The sequence below is a fragment of the Panthera onca genome, chromosome D1, assembly GCF_046562875.1.
Source record: "Panthera onca isolate mPanOnc1 chromosome D1, mPanOnc1 haplotype 2, whole genome shotgun sequence".
Classification (NCBI taxonomy): domain Eukaryota; kingdom Metazoa; phylum Chordata; class Mammalia; order Carnivora; family Felidae; genus Panthera; species Panthera onca.
Genome location: NC_138348.1, coordinates 28,127,726 through 28,148,568, shown reverse-complemented (window position 1 = coordinate 28,148,568; position 20,843 = coordinate 28,127,726). Strand labels below are relative to the sequence as shown.

Here is a 20,843-nt window from a genome sequence, read left to right as displayed (position 1 = left end):
TAAAATATATATTATTTATAAATATATATAATATAAATATGTATATATATTACATCCTCTCTATCCACTCATCTATTGATGGACACTTATGTTGCAAAGCTGATTTTTTTTAAGACTGTATTTTGATAAGGATAATTAAGAGATCTATTATATGTGTAACACTAGATACTAAAAGAAATCAGTAAGGTTAAAATATGCTCTCTGCCTGCTAAGTGGAATTAGTCATTCAGAGAAAGACAAATATCACATGACTTCACTCATATGTGGAATTTAAGATACAAAACAGATGAACATAAGGGAAGGGAAGCAAAAATAATATAAAAACAGGAAGGAGAACAAAACATAAGAGACTCAAATACAGAGAACAAAACTGAGGGTTGCTGGTGGGGTTGTGGATGGGGGGATGGGCTAAATGGGTAAGGGGCATTAAGGAGGGCACTTGTTGGGATGAGCAATGGGTGTTATACATAGGGGATGGATCACTGGAATCTACTCCTGAAATCATTATTGCACTATATGCAAACTAACTTGGATGTAAATTTAAAAATAAATAAATAGAGAAAAAAAAAATGCTCTCTGCCCTTGACAATTTTCCAATTTTGTTAGGCAATCAATGTGTGTATGCTTAAATAATTAGGTAAGATCTGCTCAAGCTGGGGGAGGGAGCACTAAATAATAACGTACTTGGTAAGTGCCATTGGTGGTCAGAAAAGAAATACATCAGAGTACAATCTGTCCAGTGAAGATGGTGGGATTTGAGTTAGGCCTCCAGGGTGCATAGAATGTGGTTAGGTCAGGAAAAAGAAATACAGCATTTCAGGTGAGATAAACAAATAAAGCACAAACTGGTAAAAATTATTTGAAATGTTATATAAATTATCAAAATCATCATTAAGGTCACCTGACTTTTTCAAAAGACCCAATACTAGTGTTTGTCAAGATTTGTTTTCAAAAATAGTATGAGCTTTTTCTCTCTCAAGCAATGAGGATGAACTTTTTTTTTTTAATGTTTATCCATTTTGGGGAGAGAGAGCATGAGTCCGGGAGGTGCAGGCAGGAGGAGAGGGGGGAACAGAGGATCCGAAGCAGGCTCATGCTGACAGGACAGAGCTCGATGCTGGGCCTGAACTCATGAACGGTGAAGGTGAGATCACGACTTGAGCTGAAGTTGGACCCTCAGCACACTGAGCCACGCAGGTGACCCTGAACGTGTATTTTTTTAATGTTTATTTTTTTTGAGAGAGAGAGAAAGCAGGGGAGGGGAAGGGAGAGAGGGAGACACAGAATCTGAAGCAGTCTTCAGGTTCTGAGCTGTCAGCACAGAGCTGGGCTTGAACTCATGGACCCAGACATCATGACCTGAGCCAAAGTTGGACACTTAACTGACTGAGCTACCCAGGCCACACCACCCCCCCACTTTTTTTTTTTTTTTTTTTTTAACTGAACGTGTATTTTTATTCATTTATGCAGCCTGGGACAGGCTAAAGCTAACTGGTCTGTTGAATGCCTGAAACAGGTCCTAAATTGTATCTTATCTCTGCCAGCAGGAACCAACTGAGAAATTACAGAGGAAATTGCTTGAACAGACCTGAGGCCAGGTTTTACTACCACCAGGGGGAGAGAGCACATTAAAAAAAGGAGAAACCAGTTGGCAATCTTTTCTAAATCTTCAGATTGCCCCTGCCCCACGCACTAAATTGGGATTCTGGGTCACAGCTTCTTAAGTATGTATTCTTTGAAACAACCACATGTCTATATTCTTAGAATTGTATTCTCTAAACCACATGCAGGGGCTTCTTCCAATAAGCAAAGTAATGAATTCACACCTAAAAGCATTCTAACTTATAACCTGATCACACAGGTATCCTCCTTAACCAGATATTTATTATATGTACCAAAGTTTTAAAATGATTACAAAATACCCAAATTTGGGGCAAAAAAAACCCAAAAAAAAAAAACAAAAAAAAAACAAAAAAACCCAGGCATGTATCTGGCAATTAATTATTGGTCCCTTACTTAGATCCTTCACCCTTTCAGAAGTACCTCAGCAGGGCACCCCTGGATTCCCCAGTTGCAACTTCCCATTGACAACCCTCCCTTCCCTTCTTTTTTGGCCTTCACTCCATTTTCATAGCAAACTCTGTCCCTATCCTCCTGACCCAGAGTTACTTTGGAGGAGGCACCGATTTTCTTTCCATGGCCAGCCAGATGCCCTCCTAACCATGACCTCTAAACATTGCTCTCCTGGGCCAGATAAAGATTTGTTTTTGTTGTTGTTGTTGTTGTTTGTTATTTTTCAGAGAAGGATGCGTGAAAAATTCGACGCAAATACCATCGTGACATAATTTTAAGCATTAAAGTTTCAGGACCAAGTACTAAAATTCTTAACATGAATTAGTTTGTGTAATCTTCACAAAACTCTACGCCACAGGTGAGGGCACTCAGGCACAGAGCAATTAAGCAACTTGCTAAGCCTCAGAGCTCATCAACTGCGTGTCGTGGTTTGCACCCAGGTGGGCTAACTCCTGCTGGGGCGACGCTGAGTGGCGGTGGGATGGGAGTGCCGGCGCCGATCCGCGGCTCCCACACACAAATGCTCTTTACTTTGCTACCGCCCGCAACACAGCACAACGGTGCAGTCCGGGGCGGGGGTGGGTGCGGTGGGGCGCCCGGAGCCGGGGCCGAACCTTTTCCGCCCCCGCGGGCTGCAGGTTAGGCGCAGCTCCTGCAGGCACGTGACCAGTGTCGAGCGGCGCGCGGCGGCCAAGGCGGGCAGAGCCTGGCCGGGGGCGGGGCCTGACGGGAGCTCCGCCCCGCCCCGGGCCAGTTAACTGGCGGCCGGGGCGCGGGCGCGCACTTCGCCGTGCAGCGGTCGGAAGAGCTGGTGGCCTGGCAGCTACGGCTATGGCCACGGTGCGGGAGAAGGCGGCGGCTCTGAACTGTTCAGCTCTCCACAGCCCAGCGCAGAAGCCTCCAGGTAGGTGATGAAGACCCCTGTCCGGGACGTGTGGGGGTCACAGGGCGGGCTGGGGGGCTCAGGATGCGGTTCTTGCGCGAGGCTGGCACGCCGCCGGGTCCAGCGGGCTCCACGCAGCTGTGCCCCCTCGGGCTAGTGCCCAGGCTTGTCGGCGAATTGGCTCCCTCTCTCGCGGGTGGGCTGTAGCCGGCCGACCCTGCCGGCCTCACAGCCCAGCTTTCTACTTAGTCCCCAACTTGAACTTTGTTGCGCGCTTTTCAGTGGCCAGCTGCGTGCCAGGCGCTCTCACTAGGTCTCCAGATAGGCTCCACGTCGTTACTCGTAGAAAGTTTATCTGGACTTGTATGGCTCTTTGCCTTCTGTCTCAGCCACAAGCCTCGGCTCCACAGTATGGCCAGGAACCGAGCGCCTCTCTTGCCCGCTCTGTTCTCCAGACTTCCTGGGCTCTGTTCAACGGGCAGGACCTTGGCAAAAAAATATTTGTTCGTTAAATTTTCTGGATAGGCAGTATTTCAGTGAATAGAAGTTTTGAACTCTTTTTAATGGCTACATGACATTAGGAGAGACGTTGATGAATTTCTGCCACGAGCTTAATCGTGGCTTGGCTTTGAGAGTAGTTTGCTTAGCCTCTTACTTTCTTTGAATGTCCAAACAAATGAATGGAATGGATGATAAGTTCTAAAAATCTGATCTTAGCATATTACAACTCAGTAAACAAACAAACCACAACAAACTATCCAGAGAACACTTGGCTCTTTTTTTTTTTTTTTTTACTTTCTAGAGAAGTTACACCCCTACCCTCTTCTGCATCTGCTCTGTAGGGTGTTCTACAAATTGGTTCCCTATCTGACAAAAACTTTTCCTTTGGAAAATACCAACCAGTGAAACTGGCTCCTTCCTCAAGGTGACAGTAGTCAGTGAATTGACTTAGGTCAGATAGGTGCATCTCAGTGGCTCCAGTCTTGTGTTTGACTTATAATGACTAATGCCCCTTTTAATCTTCAAAACTCTAATAAATTGTGATGAGAACTACTTTAGGAATAATACTGACCTTATTCCCCAATTTAAAGGATTCAGATAAGCATATGATGGCTACATTCAGAATTTCTCTGTGTTTTACATTGTGAAAAGAGTTGTTTTATATTCATCACTTGAGAATTCAAAATCAAATCGTATTGGAAACAGACTTGGGAAATCTTTAGGCTTACTTTCTGAGAGAAAGAAATTGCCAAATTTTACATGATTAAAAACATGGCACGCTGTCTTCTCTAACAGCTGAAATACCAGTTCTGAGCTTTGGGCATTTGTGAACAGGTTCTTAGATGGCATAAGCGAACAAGTATTCAAAATTAAGTAGATGACTTTCAGAGGGAAGAGCTAAAGGGCTGGTTAGCAGATTTGAACACATGGAAAAGACCAGTGTCCTGCACAGCAGCACAGTGGGCAGAGAAAAGCCCACTGCCTTTTCTCATCTGTTTTGCTTGCTAGGGTTGGAACCCTACCTGTTAGCATTTGTTAATCCCTCTTACACCCTTTAGTTGCCTTCTCACAGTCCCAGGGAACACAGTAATAGGAGCCTGTGCTTCTTGGTTCCTTGCTATTTCCTTTCTGTATGCTCAGGCAAGCAGCTTTCTACTCTTAGTTCTCTACCTATTCGTAACTCTTCCACACCTTAAAGGGGCTGTAACAACCAGGGACCTGGTTTATGTAGAAGAAATAAATGCCATATGCTAACCTTCAGGACATACCTTAAAGATACTTGCCTTTTAATACAGACAAATAAGAAAGTGGCATGTTATCCTGTTTTCCTTTTATACTGTAACCCAATTCTCTGAATTCACCAGGTATCACTTTTCCAGGGAGCTCAAAGTACTTCCCATATGCTAGCTCATTAATCTGTGTGAATTAAAGTAGGGGCCAGTGCCTACTTGTATTGATAGTTCTTTTAACGTATTTTAAAATTGTTCTTATTAGAAGAGATTTCTTTTACATTCTTTACCTGCTTGCAACCTTCTTAGAGGCAGTCTCTGTCTTCAGCATGACATCTCTAATACTAAATAAGAGGAAAACAAACTTTGAACTATCAAAACCAATATGCAGTAAAAATGTTGTATATTGGTATCAGTGTATAGCAGCAGGCTTTTCCCACTTAGTTACAGCTGCCTATTTTAATACCCCAAACTCAGTTCTCTACATTTATCTATTTTCATAAGGCTTTGGTTAATGTCCAATAGATGTAGTTCTTTTCCTTTGTCTTGAAAACTCTGTAATGTTTTAAAACCTCCTGAAAAAATTCTTAACATTATCTTAAATCCTAAATGACTTAGGATTTACATATTATTTTCTGATGAAGAGTTAAATCTTCTGGTATGTGACACATCTTGCCTTATCTGCTAACAGTCTTTATTTATTGAATACTGTTTGGAGCTTGACATCATCAGGTGAGGTGAATAGGTAAGGGATAAACTCTTTGAAGGTAGGAACTCTGTCCCCTTAGTTCAGAGGAAGGAAGAAGAAAGATACCTTCCTTTTTTACTTTTTAAATAAATTTTTTAAATTTTAGAATAGACTTAATTTACAAAAAAGTCACGAAGTTAGTATATAGAGTTCCCATATGCTCTTTACTCATTTTCCCTTACTATTAACATCTTATATTAGAATTGTATATTTGTTGCAATTAATGAACGAGTGTTAATGCATTCTTATTATTAACTGAAGCCCATACTTTATTTAGAGTTCCTTAATTTTTGCTTAAGGTTCTTTCTCTGTTCAGGGATCCCAATCAGGTTTTTCCATTACATTGAGTCCTTAGGCTCTTCTAGATTGTAAGTAACCGTTTCCCACTTTGTTTTGAAATATACATCTGTTGGATGCTGGGTATTGACATATTGTCTCCTATGATCCTGATGGTAACAGAGATCAGTGCAACTAGGTCTCTTTTGCAACAGAAAAATAACCTTGTTTGCCCAAGATTGCATTATAGTAAATGATGGAGCCAAGAATAGAACCCAGGTATCTGGGACTCCAAAACTCATGCTTTTGTCTTACTCTTTGTATCCAGAGAAAGGAGGACTGTACGTCCTGCATTAACACAGGTTTTCATGTGTAACTAGTGTTCACTTAACCCACAGTTTCTGAACTTTGGGCACTATTGACATTTTCTTCGTTGTGGGGGTTGGCCTGTGTTTAGCAGTGTCCCTAGGCCCTCTACTCACTAAATGCCAGTAGCACCAACCCCTCCTTTGCTTGTGACAACCAAGAATGGCTCCAGACATTGCCAAGTATCCAGTTGGGGTAAAATCATCCACTAAGAACCACAGCATTAACTCTCTTTTCAAAGTTTTTAGTAGTTGGCAATCATCTACAAGTATTGAATAACCAAATGTATTTTGTGAGGCAGTTTATAAGGCAATTAAATAATTTGAACTTTTGCAAACTGTAAGGACATTTGAAAAAAAAATAAGGCACTTACTTTTCACTGTTCAAGTTTGTGGAAAATTGCCTAACATGAGCTATCTGAATTGTTTTGTTTTGTTTTGTTTCCCTGTGGGGTGGGGACAGTCTAATGCCTAGGAATAAAACGAGATCGTTACATGTTAATTTAGAAGTAGCATGTTTTGGGGGGTACCTGGGTGGCTCAGTTGGTTAAGTGTCAGACTTCTGCTCAGGTGATAACCTCGTGGTTTATGGGTTTGAGCCCCCAGTTGGCTCTGCACTGACTGTGGAGCCTGAAGCCTGGGTATTCTGCCCCTGCTCCCTTTTGCTCCCTCTGTGTCATTGTCTCTCAAAAATAAACATAAAAAAAATTTTTAAAGCATGTTTTAATAATTGTGTTTACCTTGCATCAGGATCCAGTTTTGTAATGTATGTATTGATCTTCTACGGAGTTCAGTAATCCTTCGAATTTGAAGTGATGATAGAATTTGTTTTTGCCTTTAAATAACACAAGCAGGGCCATGGTAGAGGTGCTGCACAGATCGTGGTTGAAGCTGATTATCCCTTTGTGACTTTTGAGTAAATGTAATTTCTTGACATATCTGCCTTATGGCTTGATTTTTAGGGAATTATTGTAACAACTTGTTTATTTAGTGTATATTTATAGAAATGAAGATGATTATCAGTAGTATTACAAACATATATCAGAGTTCAATATTAGAAATTTAACTTTTTTAGTCTTGGTAAATTCTTTTGGGTAGATTTCAAATACATGCAAAGAACAGGTCTTTGCCTTTGAAAAATAACTATTTTCAAACAAAAATGAATCTGCTTGAAAAGTGAATGTTAACTAGTCTAGATTTATATAGTGCTTAAGAGTATGTATAGTATATTATATATCTAGTTTAAAACAATTTCTGAGCCTCTTATTAGGCTCAGACATCTTCCAAAAAGCTTTGTATCTGATAAGGTCACATTTGTTCCTATGCTTCATTTCTTACCATATTTTATGTCGTGTTCAATGTCCATATCTAAGTGGAGATGGGGTAGAATTTCAATCTCTCAAATCCTATATTCAGCAGTTGAGACTGGAAACTAACCTTAAACACAGTGTTCCACTCTTGTATCAGTAAATGAAGAAACCGACCTATAGAGGTTAACTCTCTTATCCAAGGTTATCACAGCTGATCTCTAGACTCTTTGATCCTTTGGTCATGATGCTTTTAGAACATGCTTGACCAAATATAAATTAAATAAGGAAGTTTCAAGGATGCAGATAGTGATGAATTTTAAAGAAATGTCTAGCTCATATGCTAGTGAGGGCTGGAGACAGGCTGAAATTCTGATTGCTAGATTTACAAAGCATTCATTGTATACTTCTGGTCTCTTGAATTCTGGTTGGAAGTTGCAGTAATTTGTCTTACTGGGCCATGGTCTGCTATACCAATATTCATTTCAGCTCTTAGATGATGATAAATAAGTTTCAAACCAGCATGTGGGGGACCTGTGTTCAACTGGTGAAGTCAGCATTAAAAAAACAGGTTATCCTGGTGTGGGTTTTGGCACATTTACTTGTCAAGTCCAGGGTATATTATGTATTAAAGTATCTGTATGAACATGAGCTACTTTGGGTCTGTGGGTGGTGATGCTTGAGGGGAAATATCCCAGGATGCAATGGTAGGGAATTAATGGTCAGTGAGAACAGAGGGGACCTGAAAGGGCTGAATTGTATCATGCCTGGAGGACTCTGGAAACATTGTGTGGTTCATAGGTGCCTAGTATCCTGCTCTAACCTGTTCTTTAATCTTTTATACTGTGTTATCCAACCTGCAAAACTTCCTGATTTCCCATATTTAAGCAGCAAGTTAATATGGGGAAATTTATTCTTAACTCCCCGGTTGAAGATTAGCCTTTTCCATGTCGCTGAAACTGAGTGTCCCCTCCCTCCCACTCCATTCTGTGGTCTTGTTGATCTCAAATTAGTGACTCAGCCTTATTTTTTAGGATTTGTATACTTACCTACTTGTAGTTCAACTGTTAAGACTGATGTGTTTCAGATTTAACATTATTACCCAGAAGTCTATTTCAATCTACTTGAAAAGCACTCTGATCTCTACAAGTTCAAATCTTATTTTCCTTTCCTGTCCTACTCCTGCATACTGTGACTAGTATATATTATGGAATTTATGATATCCTCTATTTTAGGACTAATAAATACTGTATTTATTTAATGACTACTGTTTTTAAATATTTTTTAAATGTTTGTTTATTTTTGAGAGCAAGCACAAACGGGGGAGGGGCAGAAGGGGGAAGGGGAGACACAGAATCTGAAGCAGGCTCCAGGCTCTGAAATGTCAGCACGGAGCCCAGTGTGGGGCTCGAACCCATAAACTGTGAGGTCATGACCTGAGCTGAAGTTAGACGCTTAACCAACTGAGCTACCCAGGCACCCCTTGAATTTTGTTTTTATTTTTATTATTTTTTAAGTGTTTGTTTTTGAGAGAGAGAGTGCACGTGCAAGCATGGAAGGGGCAGAGAGAGAGGAAAGGGAATCCCAAACAGGCTCCACACTGAGTGTGGAGCCCGACTAACTTGGGGCTTGATCTCATGACTGTGAGATCATGACCTAAGCGGAAATCAAGAGTGGGATACTTAACCGACTGAGCCACCCAGGCGCTCCTCTGAAGTATCTTGAATTTTAAAATATAAAAACAGTCTTGCTGATTATTTTAAATGAACATTAAAGTAATTGGTAGATAGTTGAATTACCCATCTACTTTTGGTATTGGAAATATACAAATAAACAGTAAAGGGCTTTGTGTGTATGTTAGTAACTTAAATAGTGAAGATGTTCAAATTTCTAGTAGCTACAAAATGGCACTGCAAGTGGATACAGTGTGATGGTTCACTGTGGTTCTTTTATGTATTATAATACAAAAGACGAATTCCAGATGACCCACTTAAAATTTATGACCCTAGTGCATTAAGTGGAGTTTTAATGTCTTTCAGGAACTTATCTTTGCTTTCATCTTATACCTTATATTTTATCTAAACATGCAGGAAGATAATTTCAGGTAGCAGTTTCTGTAATTATAATTCTCTTATTCCTTAGAGTTGTAGTGATACAGAGTTTTCCTTTTTACATGACCTTAAGGGAAGTAGTAAGTTTTCAACTTCTCTGTCAGAGAATCCTAAAAATAAAGGAAGTGATCCACTTAACAAAAATAGAGGCTTAAAAATTAGAACCACTGAATATTCAGAGCATCACTGAAAATTGTAACACATAAAAAGGCACAGTCTGTGTTTATGTAAAAAGAGAGCAAGCCACCCAGCCACCAAGCTTATGATTAGCTAGACTCTGTTCCATCAGCTTATTAAACGAAGGTCTATGTTTTCCTTTTTATTGTTTCTCCTTTTCTTTGTAGTTTTGCCAAATACCAGTTTATTAAAATCAGGAAAAACATGATAAATCTTTGAAAGCATGTTTTCTGTTTCCTGTCTTGCTGAAACCTTGCTTTATCTCTGTGCTTTTCCTATCTTTGTGGTAGGTTGTAAGCTCCTATCAGGCAGGAACCAGTTTTCCCTGTTACAAAGTGCTTAACTCCTAAGCCTGCATAGTAGGAAGCTTTAAAAATATTAGTTTAGGGGCGCCTGGTGGCTTAGTCTAAGCGTCCGACTTCGGCTCAGGTCACGATCTCACGGTCCGTGAGTTTGAGCCCCGAGTCAGGCTCTGGGCTGCGGGCTCGGAGCCTGGAGCCTGCTTCCCATTCTGTGTCTCCCTCTCTCTCTGCCCCTCCCCCGTTCATGCTCTGTCTCTCTGTGTCTAAAAAATAAATAAACGTTCAAAAAAATTTATTAAAAAAAATATTAGTTTATTCCAACTGCTGTGTGTATGTATGTCTATAATTATACATCTATTTACTGATAAATGCTTTAAAATCATATAGACCATGAACCAAATTCCAATACCATCTCTTACAGTATAATGTTTGGAAGTTACATTTAACCTCTGCGAATCTATTTTGCTTCTCTGAGATTATATCTACCTCATACGGTTGCTAATGTTGTAATGTAATTCATAAGGCACTTAATAGAGTTCCTTACACATAATTGGTAACTGCCACAAGGTCCTACTTGATACCCCACCCCAAAGACCATTTCCACTCTCCTCTGATCTCATTTCCTACTGTTCTTTCCCTGGCTACCCACACTCGGTTTCTAGAGCCTTTGCTCTTTCTGTTCTCTTTCCCCAAATATCTCCACAGCTTGCTTCCTGGTTTTACTCCAGCTTCTGCTCAGAAATCACCTTGTCAGATCTTTCCTGACATCCATCTGAAATAGTGTTCTTTCCTCACCAGGCTTTATTTTTCTTGTTAGCATTCATATAACATGTACATATTGTCTGTATCTTCCCACAAAGTATAAGTCCATGTAAACAGGGATTTGATTTTCCTCACCTTTGTATCCTAGCATGTAGGACAGCGTTCAGCATATAGTAGGCACTACATTTTAAATGAGTTGCTACTAATTAAAATTTCAGTAATAAGCTGACCTCATAATTGTTCCTTAGTAATAACTTTGGAAATTGCTACTTTTTTAAAGTTTATTTTACTTATTTTTGAGAGAGGGAAGAGAGGGAGGGGCAGAGAGAGAGAGAGAGAGAGAGAGAGAGAGAGAGAGAATATCCCAGGCAGGCTCCATGCCACCAGCGCAGAGCCTGACGTGGAGCTTGAACTCACGAACCGGTGAGATCATTACTTGAGCTGAAACCAAGAGTTGGATGTTTAACCAACTGAGCCACCCAGGCTCCCCTGAAATGGCTCCTTTTTTTTTTTTTAATGTTTATTTTTTTTTAATGTTTATTTTTGACAGAGAGAGACAGAGCATGAGCGGGGGGGGGGGGGGGGGGGGGGGGGGCAGAGAGAGAGGGAGACACAGAATCTGAAGCAGGCTCCAGGCTCTGAGCTGTCAGCAAAGAGCCTGACACAGGGCTCGAACCCACAGACAGCATGATCATGACCTGAGCTGAAGTCGGACGTTTAACCGACTGAGCCACCCAGGTGCCCCTGAAATGGCTATTTTTTTGTTTAAGGATTGCTTAGACCTTATTATAAATGAACAAGGTTACTCTGCGTTTTTCCCATTCCAGGTTTCAGCGTGGCCCAGAAACCATTCGGAGCCACCTATGTGTGGAGCAGCATTATAAACACTCTTCAAACACAGGTGGAGGTGAAAAAACGAAGACACCATTTAAAAAGACACAATGACTGCTTTGTTGGTTCAGAAGCTGTGGATGTCATTTTTTCTCACCTAATTCAGAATAAATATTTTGGTGATGTAGATATTCCTCGGGCCAAAGTGGTAAGAGTGTGTCAAGCACTTATGGACTACAAAGTATTTGAAGCAGTTCCAACCAAAGTCTTTGGAAAAGACAAAAAACCTACATTTGAAGATAGTAGTTGCAGCCTTTATAGATTCATAACCATACCTAACCAAGACAGTCAATTAGGCAAAGAGAATAAACTATGTTCACCTTCCAGGTTAGTATATAATGTTAGATTATCCTGGGGGTATTGGCAGGATATCATCTACTTTTTAGCAACAGGCTGAATGATTTTATATTATTTTGGAAACCATAAATGAGGCTAAAATCTGGGTCTGTGGGTAAATTTGATAAAATACAGTGAACTTTTGTTTATTCAGTATCTCCTGGAATTCTTGCTTGTTCATATTTTATATCTAGCAGAAACAATCAACAAACTTTGATTTTTCTGCTTCAAGTTACAATTATAGCGTAAAAGTATGTTAGTTTATGCACAAAGTGGTATGAGAACAGAAAATGTGAAGGTGGGCAGGTAAGTTATCACTAGAATCTAGGAAATGGCAGATGTGAAGTATGAAAGGCATGTGGGACCCAGAGTGCGGAGAGTTTCATATGACTTGAGTTTGCAATCGATCATACAGATGTTGGGGAGGCCACAAAAAAATGACATTATATTTTAGAAAGGTCATCCTGGTGGCCATCTGGACATCCTAATGGGGAGAGCTAGTTAGGAATCTATTGCAGTATTGCAGTCTATAGACGGGGGTGAAGTGGGGATTGTGGTGAAGAGGGAATCAATTAAAGGGAGACTGGGGGACAGAATTGTAGAACCCAGTGACTGAAATGGATGAATGTGATAAGTACATAATTAACTTATTTGTCATGAAGTAAAATGTTTCCCTTTTATTTCCTTGAGCTAAACTGTGTAGAGGGGACCATGCAACTGAAGCCTTATAATTCAGATCTGACCTAAAGAGTTTTAGTCTTCCCGACTTTCAATTATTTTTAGTGTATTGTGTATCAGATATTGTGTATTTTTAATGTCTTTAGTGTATCAAATATTTTAATGTATTAACTTTCAAAACTTTATATTTAAAAGATGATAAAATTACCTCTAAATATAGGAAGGAGATATGAGGGTGAGATAGGGCAAAATCCCTGCTTTCCAGATACAGGTCCACATACTTTATCTGAAACCTTTGGGGCTATATGCATTTAGCAATTTGGAGCTTTGGAGATCTTAAAAAGATACTTTTGTATATAGACCATATGTTTGGTAACAGTCCTGGAGGGATCCTGGGCAGCATCTGGTAACCGAACGTATTAGTATTTCTTCAGTAAACAAAATACTCCTCTAACTGGGAGAAGGAAAGGCTATGATAGTCTCAGGTTAGCTTTTGCCATCATATGAGTTCTGAATAAACTTTAGATTTTTCACAGCTTTTTGGGTTTGAGAATTGTGGGTAAAGGATTATCAGCTCTGTATTTGGAAAATGATGAGCACTATCCACCCCAGAAATAGACATAACTGATAAAAAACAGCATAATAAAGTTTGATTACGTTCTAAAATAGGAGACCAAAATTTTAATCATCAAATTACTTAAATCTAAATGTTCAGGGGTGCCTGGGTGGCTCAGTTGGTTAAGCGTCCGACTTTGGCTCAGGTCATGATCTCGCGGTTTGTGAGTTCCAGCCCCATGTCGGGCTCTGTGCTGACAGCTCAGAGCCTGGAGCCTGCTTCGGATTCTGTGTCTCCGTCTCTCTCTGCCCCTCCCCCACTTGTGCTCTGTCTCTCTCTATCAAAAATAAATAAAATGTAAAAAAAATTTAAAAAAACATCTAAATGTTCAAAGGAGAATTTAGAGTGTGTGTATTTAGACTTGAGAAAGAAGGTGCATGTTTTTGTATTCTGTTGTTAGAATTTGCATTTGTTTTGTTTTTGTTCTGAACTAAATAAACTTTGTAGAAACTCTTAGCTTTCTAACAGTAAGATATTTCTCTGGGCTTACTACTAAACATTAATTTAAAAAAAATTCATTTTAGGTGTTCAGATGCATTATTTAAGTCGTCTGATTCCAAATCGGCAAGTTTAGAGGATCTCTGGGAAAATCTGAGTTTAAAGCCTGCTAACTACCCTCACATAAACATGTCTACAACCTTGTCTCCACAAGGTAAGTAAAGATGATACAAGCAAGAAATACAGAAGACCAACTTCAGATAAAGTTAGTTATTTAAAACTTTTCAGTCTTAACCTTTATTAGAATTTAAATATTCAAACCACAAAGAAAGAGCACACTGTGTATTAAAGCTGTTTATATTAAGTTTTAACAGAGGTCTATTATCTTTAACAAATAGATCAGTGTTGCAATTCTTGAACACTGACTTTTGTCCTATCAGCTGGCAGAGGTTCAAATCTGCAGTGTTTTGCGTGCAGATTTTTATTTATTTAAAATATGCTCTCAGATATTTCTTTCTCTAACATTTTATTAGGCTAAATAAAATTTTGAAAATTACATTATTAATGTTTAACATTAACAGAACTCTTATGTTCTTCCTGGTCTTTGGCAAAGGATTGTAGACTCATGACCGATTTCCACCTTCCCTCCCCCATCCTAGTTGTGGAAACCCTGAGTGGAATAATCTGCAGCCAATAGTTTCAAACCAGTTTTCAGATTGAATAATGAATCATTCTTTCTTCCAAAGTCCTTATTAACATGTTATATGACTTGATCTCTTATCTCTGCCATATTGCTTTTTACAGTACAAGAATGAAAAGAATTCCTGTTGTCCAAGTCTGTTCTCCTACACTTTAAACAAATCTTGAATTGTTTTTATTTTCTCATAAGAAACCACTTCATAAGATTGACTTTTTTCCCTTTCCTTTTTTTTTTTTTTTTTTTTTTTTGCCACAAACTTCTACCTTAGACTTCTACCCTTTCCTTTTTTTTTTTTTTTTTTTTTTTTTTGCCACAAACTTCTACCTTAGACTTCTACCTTACTTGCCTAGACAAATACTGTGGTGAGCATTTAATAAATATTGTTACTTTTTACCTTGTCATTTTTCCTGTGTAGTTATTAATGAAGTATGGCAAGAAGAAACAATTGGACGTCTGCTGCAGCTTGTAGACCTTCCACTTCTTGACTCTTTACTCAAACAGCAAGAGGTTGTATCTAAAGTTCCTCAGCCTAAGAGGCAACCTGACTTGATCAACAACAGTAACTATCTGGATCGAGGGATTCTCAAGGCTTACAGTGACTCTCAGTATGTGGAAATACATCCATCTAATAATTTGAGTGTGTTTTTAGGAAGATTATAGATAATGGTTTGAAGATAATCCTTTGAGTTCTGTCCACAGGATCAGAGAGATGCATTAGTCAATTGATAATTATCAGTACTTGGGAAAGTGAAGAACAAAATTACCTTGGTCAAAATTAGAAACAGATTTAATTTTCATTATTTTTTATATTCATTTTTGTTTCACACATACCTTCACTTGCGCATCAAGTGAAGAAGATGATTATGTTCCATCTTCTCTCTGTTAAAATGTAGGGCAGCACTGGGGGTTGTATGGAAACCAATTTGACAATAAGTTTCATATTAGGAAAAAATAAAAGGAAAAAAATAAATGGAATAACACAATATAAAAAAAAATTTTTTTTTTTTTTTAAATTTTTTTTTTTTTTCAACGTTTTTTATTTATTTTTGGGACAGAGAGAGACAGAGCATGAACGGGGGAGGGGCAGAGAGAGAGGGAGACACAGAATCGGAAACAGGCTCCAGGCTCCGAGCCATCAGCCCGGAGCCTGACGCGGGGCTCGAACTCACGGACCGCGAGATCGTGACCTGGCTGAAGTCGGACGCTTAACCGACTGCGCCACCCAGGCGCCCCAAAAAAAATTTTTTTAATGTAGGGCTCTCTGGTCTTCAAAGGGCTTGGAACAAAATTAACAGATTTGGCAAATTCTCAGAATCCTTTGCCTACCTATATTTTTATACTTCTCCAGAATATCTTGAATATGTATTTTTAATTGTTTTGTTAAAGAAATATAATGAAAGTAACTCTTGTTCTCATATCTGACCATCATTCTTCCAAATATAAATCTTAAGGTATGAAGGCTTCACTTCAGGTGCTAAGGGAAATATGATTTTTTTTTCCTTAAGGAAGAGTTCTGTATTCCTTATAACTTTGAAACTCTTCTCCTAAGTAAAACTATCACATGTTAAAATCTTGTATTTTTTTGTTTCTTATAGCTTATTTAATTTTTAATTATTTTTGCCTTAGCAGATAGCATTCAGTAGTTAGGGAGATAGAAATGTTTCAAAGGAATGCAACTTACATTTTCAGTACTTCATAAGTTCTACAGTCCAATGAACTATTAACAGTTGAATGTCAAAAGGTAGTTTAAAACCTTATGCAAAAAGCAGTTAATCCCAACATACTAGTTATTGACTCTGTGTATACAATAGGAGGCTTATTAATAAGAATTTTAGAGTTAAAAAAGATTAAATCCTACATAATTCTTTAAAAAAAAAAAAAGAATTTAAATCCTATTTCTACAATCTAAAGTAACATGAAAACATTTTTTATTTTATTTTATTTTGGGAGAGAGCGAGCGCGTGGGACAGAGGGAGAGAGAGAGAATCCCAAGCAGGCTCCACACTGTCAATGTGAGATCATGACCTGAGCCAAAATCAAGAGTCAGCTGCTTAACCAACTGAGCTACCCAAGTGCCCCTGAAAACATTTTATAATTACCTTAAATTTTAAATACAGAGTTAGAAACTGTGTTAAAAATGACCTTAAAGGGGCGCCTGGGTGGCTCAGTTGGTTAAGCGTCCAACTCTTGGTTTCGGCTCAGGTCATGATCTCATGGTTCATGGGTTCAAGCCCCACGTCAGGCTCTGTGCTGACAGCATGGAGCCTGCCTGGGATTGTCTCCCTCTCTCTCTGCCCCTCCCCTGCTCTCTCTCTCTCTCTCTCTCTCTCTCTCTCTCTCAAAAATAAATAAACATTAAAAAAAAAAAAATGACCTTAAAGATCATCTAGCTGCATTTTACCATTAACTTGATGAAGCTGATGCCCAGAAGGGTGACTTGACCTGTCCGATATAGTGCACCTGAGTGGTGACAGAATTAGTTGTCCTGAGTTCATGGCAGTGGAGTGCATGATTTTTTAAAAACTATATATAAAATACATATGTACATTAACAAGTTGAATACTAAAAGCTATTCATTCTATTTTTTGAACTGTAGCATTTTTCTGAAGTTACCCAGCTGGCATTTTATTAGAAGTAGAAATTAATATTTAATTATTTTGAAACCCTACCTTATCTTCCTCTATTCTCTCCTAGCCAAAGTGTGAGATGATTGATCACACACAGAGCTGTGGGACCCTGAGCATGTAACTCAGTTTCTGGGCCTCTGTCATAAATTTCAAGAGTAGACTTTGAATTTTGATGTCCTTCTTAGTTTATATTGTAGTGGATAGCTTCTGTTTTCCCTTCAAAAGAAAAAAAGAAAAAGAGAGAAGACCTATTAAGCCAAGCTTTTGGTCTGTGATACATGATCTACCAATATTTTAAAAAGAATTACATGTATCTTTAAGGGTATAGAAATCTATCTTCATGGCAGACTTGAGATAGGTAGTAAGTACTGTGTGTACATTTGTTGCTTTTTTGCTTTTTAAAATAAAATAATTCTTTTTTCCCCATAGGGAAGATGAATGGCTGTCTGCAGCAACTGACTGCTTAGAATACCTTCCTGATCAGATGGTGGTGGACATAAGCAGAAACTTTCCTGAGCAACCAGATAGGATAGACCTAGTGAAAGAACTTCTGTTTGATGCCATTGGCAAATATTACAGTAGTAGGGAACCTCTGTTAAATCATTTATCTGATGTTCATAATGGCATTGCAGAACTCTTAGGTAAGTAAGAGCTTACTGGATCCTGGAATGTGTCTTTTGGAAAAAACAGGAAGAAGTTAATTATCCTCAGAATTAACCAAAATGGCACTACTTCAGGCTGGGAGTGGATCTGGATTAATCCATGGAAAGTATGTTTATTCCAAAACTTCTAGGGCTGATTTGGAAAGAGGCTTTAATAAGCTGTAAAGTTACGCAGGAACTTCTGTTGGCACAGGAGAATGCTACCCTCATTCACTGGAAGTTTAATAAGTACAGCGTGGTAGTTCTCTTCTGTAGAAAGCACACCAACATCACCACTCTTCCCACTCCGTTCTCTTCAAAATGGCAGACACTCTGTCCCTCTACCAGTGAGCCAGACTGTTCCTCATGGTTTGTTGAAAACAAATCAGGGGTTTCAGAGAATCCTGTCTATTTTTCTCAGGTAGAGTTGGATACATCAGTACTTTACACATAGTGTACACTTGAAATGTATTGAATTAATGAAAAGCAGGCTGGGAATTTATTTTCAAAGCCAAGAATTTGATACAACATCCTAAGATTGTTAATTTTGACAAGGATTTAGTGAATGAGTTGTCAATTTGAGAACAGGCTGTCTTGAAGGTTGGTATTGGTCATTTATTGTAATTCCTCGTCTTTTTGTTTTGTTTTGCTTTTGAAAATAGTTTTGAATAAGTTTACTGTTTAACTTAAGCTTTAACTTGAATTTTGTTCCTTTAATAGTCCCTTTTGGTCAAAATTAAAAGCCGTTTTTTTCTTTTGGCTGAAGTGAATGGGAAGACTGAAATAGCATTAGAAGCTACTCAGCTCTTTCTAAAGCTTTTGGATTCCCAAAATAGAGAAGAATTTAGAAGACTACTGTATTTCATGGCTGTTGCAGCACATCCTTCTGAATTTAAATTACAGAAAGAAGTAAGTCTTTCGTCTAAATGTTAATTGCATTCAGTAGCCTTAATACTTACAGGATGCACATGTCAGATTATTTTACATTGGCACCAAGTATGCTGAAATGAATAGCTATTAATACTTAATATTGCCTTTTATATTAAATTTAGTTCAAATATACACTATTGGGTGTGTTTTGTTTTATTTTTATAGAGCGACAACCGAATGGTTGTGAAAAGGATATTCTCAAAAGCTATTGTTGACAATAAAAATTTATCCAAAGGCAAAACTGATCTTCTGGTACTCTTTTTAATGGATCATCAAAAAGATGTTTTTAAGGTAAAATTCTGAAAGTAGTTAAATTGAGCTTATGTAATAGATCACTAGATTGCAATGCATTTGAATAATGTCCCATGTCCCTCCTCTTTTTTTTTTTTTTTTTAAAGATTCCAGGAACTCTACATAAAATTGTTAGTGTTAAGCTCATGGCCATTCAGAAAGGAAGAGATCCAAATAGAGATACAGGTAATCTGAGAAATAGTATTTTCATGATCTTTCAAAGCTAAATTCCTAGTATTTATTTGAAAGTCTTGCTGTAAGTAGTTGCACTTTAATTTCAATTAAACTTTAAACTCCTTGGAGTTACCCAGACTTGGCAGAGACCCTCCTTATGTCAAAAAGTAACTTGACCTGGGGAGCCTGGGTGGCTCAGTCAGTCAGTCAAGCGTCTTACTCTTGACTTAGGCTGGGGTCATGATCTCATGGTTTGTGAGTTCGAGCCCTGTATCAGGCTCTGTGCTGACAGCACGGAGCTTGCTTGGGATTCTCTGCCTCTGTCTCCTTGCCCCTTCATGACTTGTGCTCGCTCTCTCTCTCTCTCTCTCTCTCAAAAATAAACTTAAAAAAAAAAAAAATAACCAGGGTTAGAAAGTCAGCAGTACTTAGCATCTTCATTGCATTTTAAAAACTGGGGAATAAAAATAGAAATGTGAAAATATTATTTTTTTAGTTAAATCTGAGGAATAGATTCATTAATTGAACTTTTTACTTTTAAACTTGAAGGATATATATATTGCCAGAGAATTGATCAAAGTGATTATTCTGACTATACACAGAAGACAACTAAGGATGAACTAATGAATTTACTAAAAACTATTGATGAGGATTCAAAACTATCTGCCAAAGAGAAGAAAAAATTGCTAGGTCAGTTCTACAAGTGTCATCCAGACATCTTTATTGAGTATTTTGGAGACTGAGTTTTTTAATGTCTGTGTATAAATTATGTATTTTAAGAATAAATTATGTATCCCAAATACCTAATCACATTTGTAATCTTGGGTGTTCTAAATATGAAATTGTACTTAATAAAATGTTTTTTGTATAAACTGAGTCTTAGATGGTGTATTGCTGTTAAGTATTGACCTGTTTAGGGTGAGTTGATTTATAATTACTCTGCCCAATACTTTATAGAACATCATAGGAATATAATGATATGACATTGCAGTGTTTACATAACAGTATTAAATAGTAAGGAAGTCTAATTAACAGTTAATAGGACTGTGGTTTTTACCTTGAAAGGTACTCCTTAAAGATATAAAATAGAAATTCAGGCTATGATAAAATGAATTTGGTAATTACCACAAACAGTAGACAAGTCAGAAATTGAACTGTCCTAATAATGATTTTGAAAACTTCATCTTTTTAAGTTTATTGTGGAAAACTTCAAACATATATAAAAATGGGGGAGAATGGAATAATAGAATAACTTCTACATACTCATTATCCAGTTTCAACAATTGCCAACTGATGGCCAATCTCATTTAATCTATACCCCCATGCATTCTTTGCTCCCACCCCAGCAAACTTCAGACATATCACTTCATGTATAAAAGTTCAGAATGTGTAGCTAAAACAGGACATTAAAAAATTAACCACAGTATCATTATTATATACACACAAACCCACAATTCCTTAATACCATCAAATATGCATTCAGTAGTCACATTTTCTGATCTCACATGATTTTGACAGTTTATTCAAATAGGGATCCATTAAAGTTCATAAATTGCAATTGATTAATGAGCTTTGTAAGTCTCTTAATTTATATGTTCTTTTGAATCTTTCCCGTTTCTCCTCGCGCTGGGTTCTATGCTGACAGCTCAGAGGCCTGGAGCCTGCTTCGGATTCTGTGTCTCCCTCTGCCCTCCCCTGCTTGTACTCTGTCTTGTCTGTAAAAAATAAACATTGAATAAAATGAAACTAAATTTTATCTACTTAGAGATACTGCTGCCTACATTTAA

The 20,843-nt window shown here is 38.2% G+C and overlaps 1 protein-coding gene across 1 annotated transcript; it reads left to right on the top strand.

Annotated features, from left to right (window-relative positions):
• The first annotated feature begins 2,833 nt into the window (after positions 1–2,833).
• DEPDC7 (DEP domain containing 7) lies at positions 2,834–19,928 on the top strand. The gene is made up of 9 exons (XM_060606302.3): positions 2,834–2,977; positions 11,562–11,952; positions 13,780–13,907; positions 14,809–14,998; positions 17,450–17,661; positions 18,428–18,570; positions 18,757–18,882; positions 18,990–19,068; positions 19,606–19,928. Exons 1-9 carry the CDS (start codon positions 2,905–2,907, stop codon positions 19,797–19,799), a joined length of 1,536 nt encoding a protein of 511 aa, XP_060462285.2. The 5' UTR covers positions 2,834–2,904; the 3' UTR covers positions 19,800–19,928.
• The last annotated feature ends 915 nt before the right edge of the window (positions 19,929–20,843 follow it).

What these genes read in the sequence shown, in the direction of transcription:
- DEPDC7 (XM_060606302.3), top strand. Translation starts at nt 2,905, where the DNA reads ATGGCCACGGTGCGGGAGAAGGCGGCGGCTCTGAACTGTTCAGCTCTC. An exon ending in CCCAGCGCAGAAGCCTCCAG is followed by an intron (nt 2,978 to 11,561) that starts GTAGGTGATGAA and finishes TTCCCATTCCAG; the next exon opens with GTTTCAGCGTGGCCCAGAAA. An exon ending in AGATCCAAATAGAGATACAG is followed by an intron (nt 19,069 to 19,605) that starts GTAATCTGAGAA and finishes TTAAACTTGAAG; the next exon opens with GATATATATATTGCCAGAGA.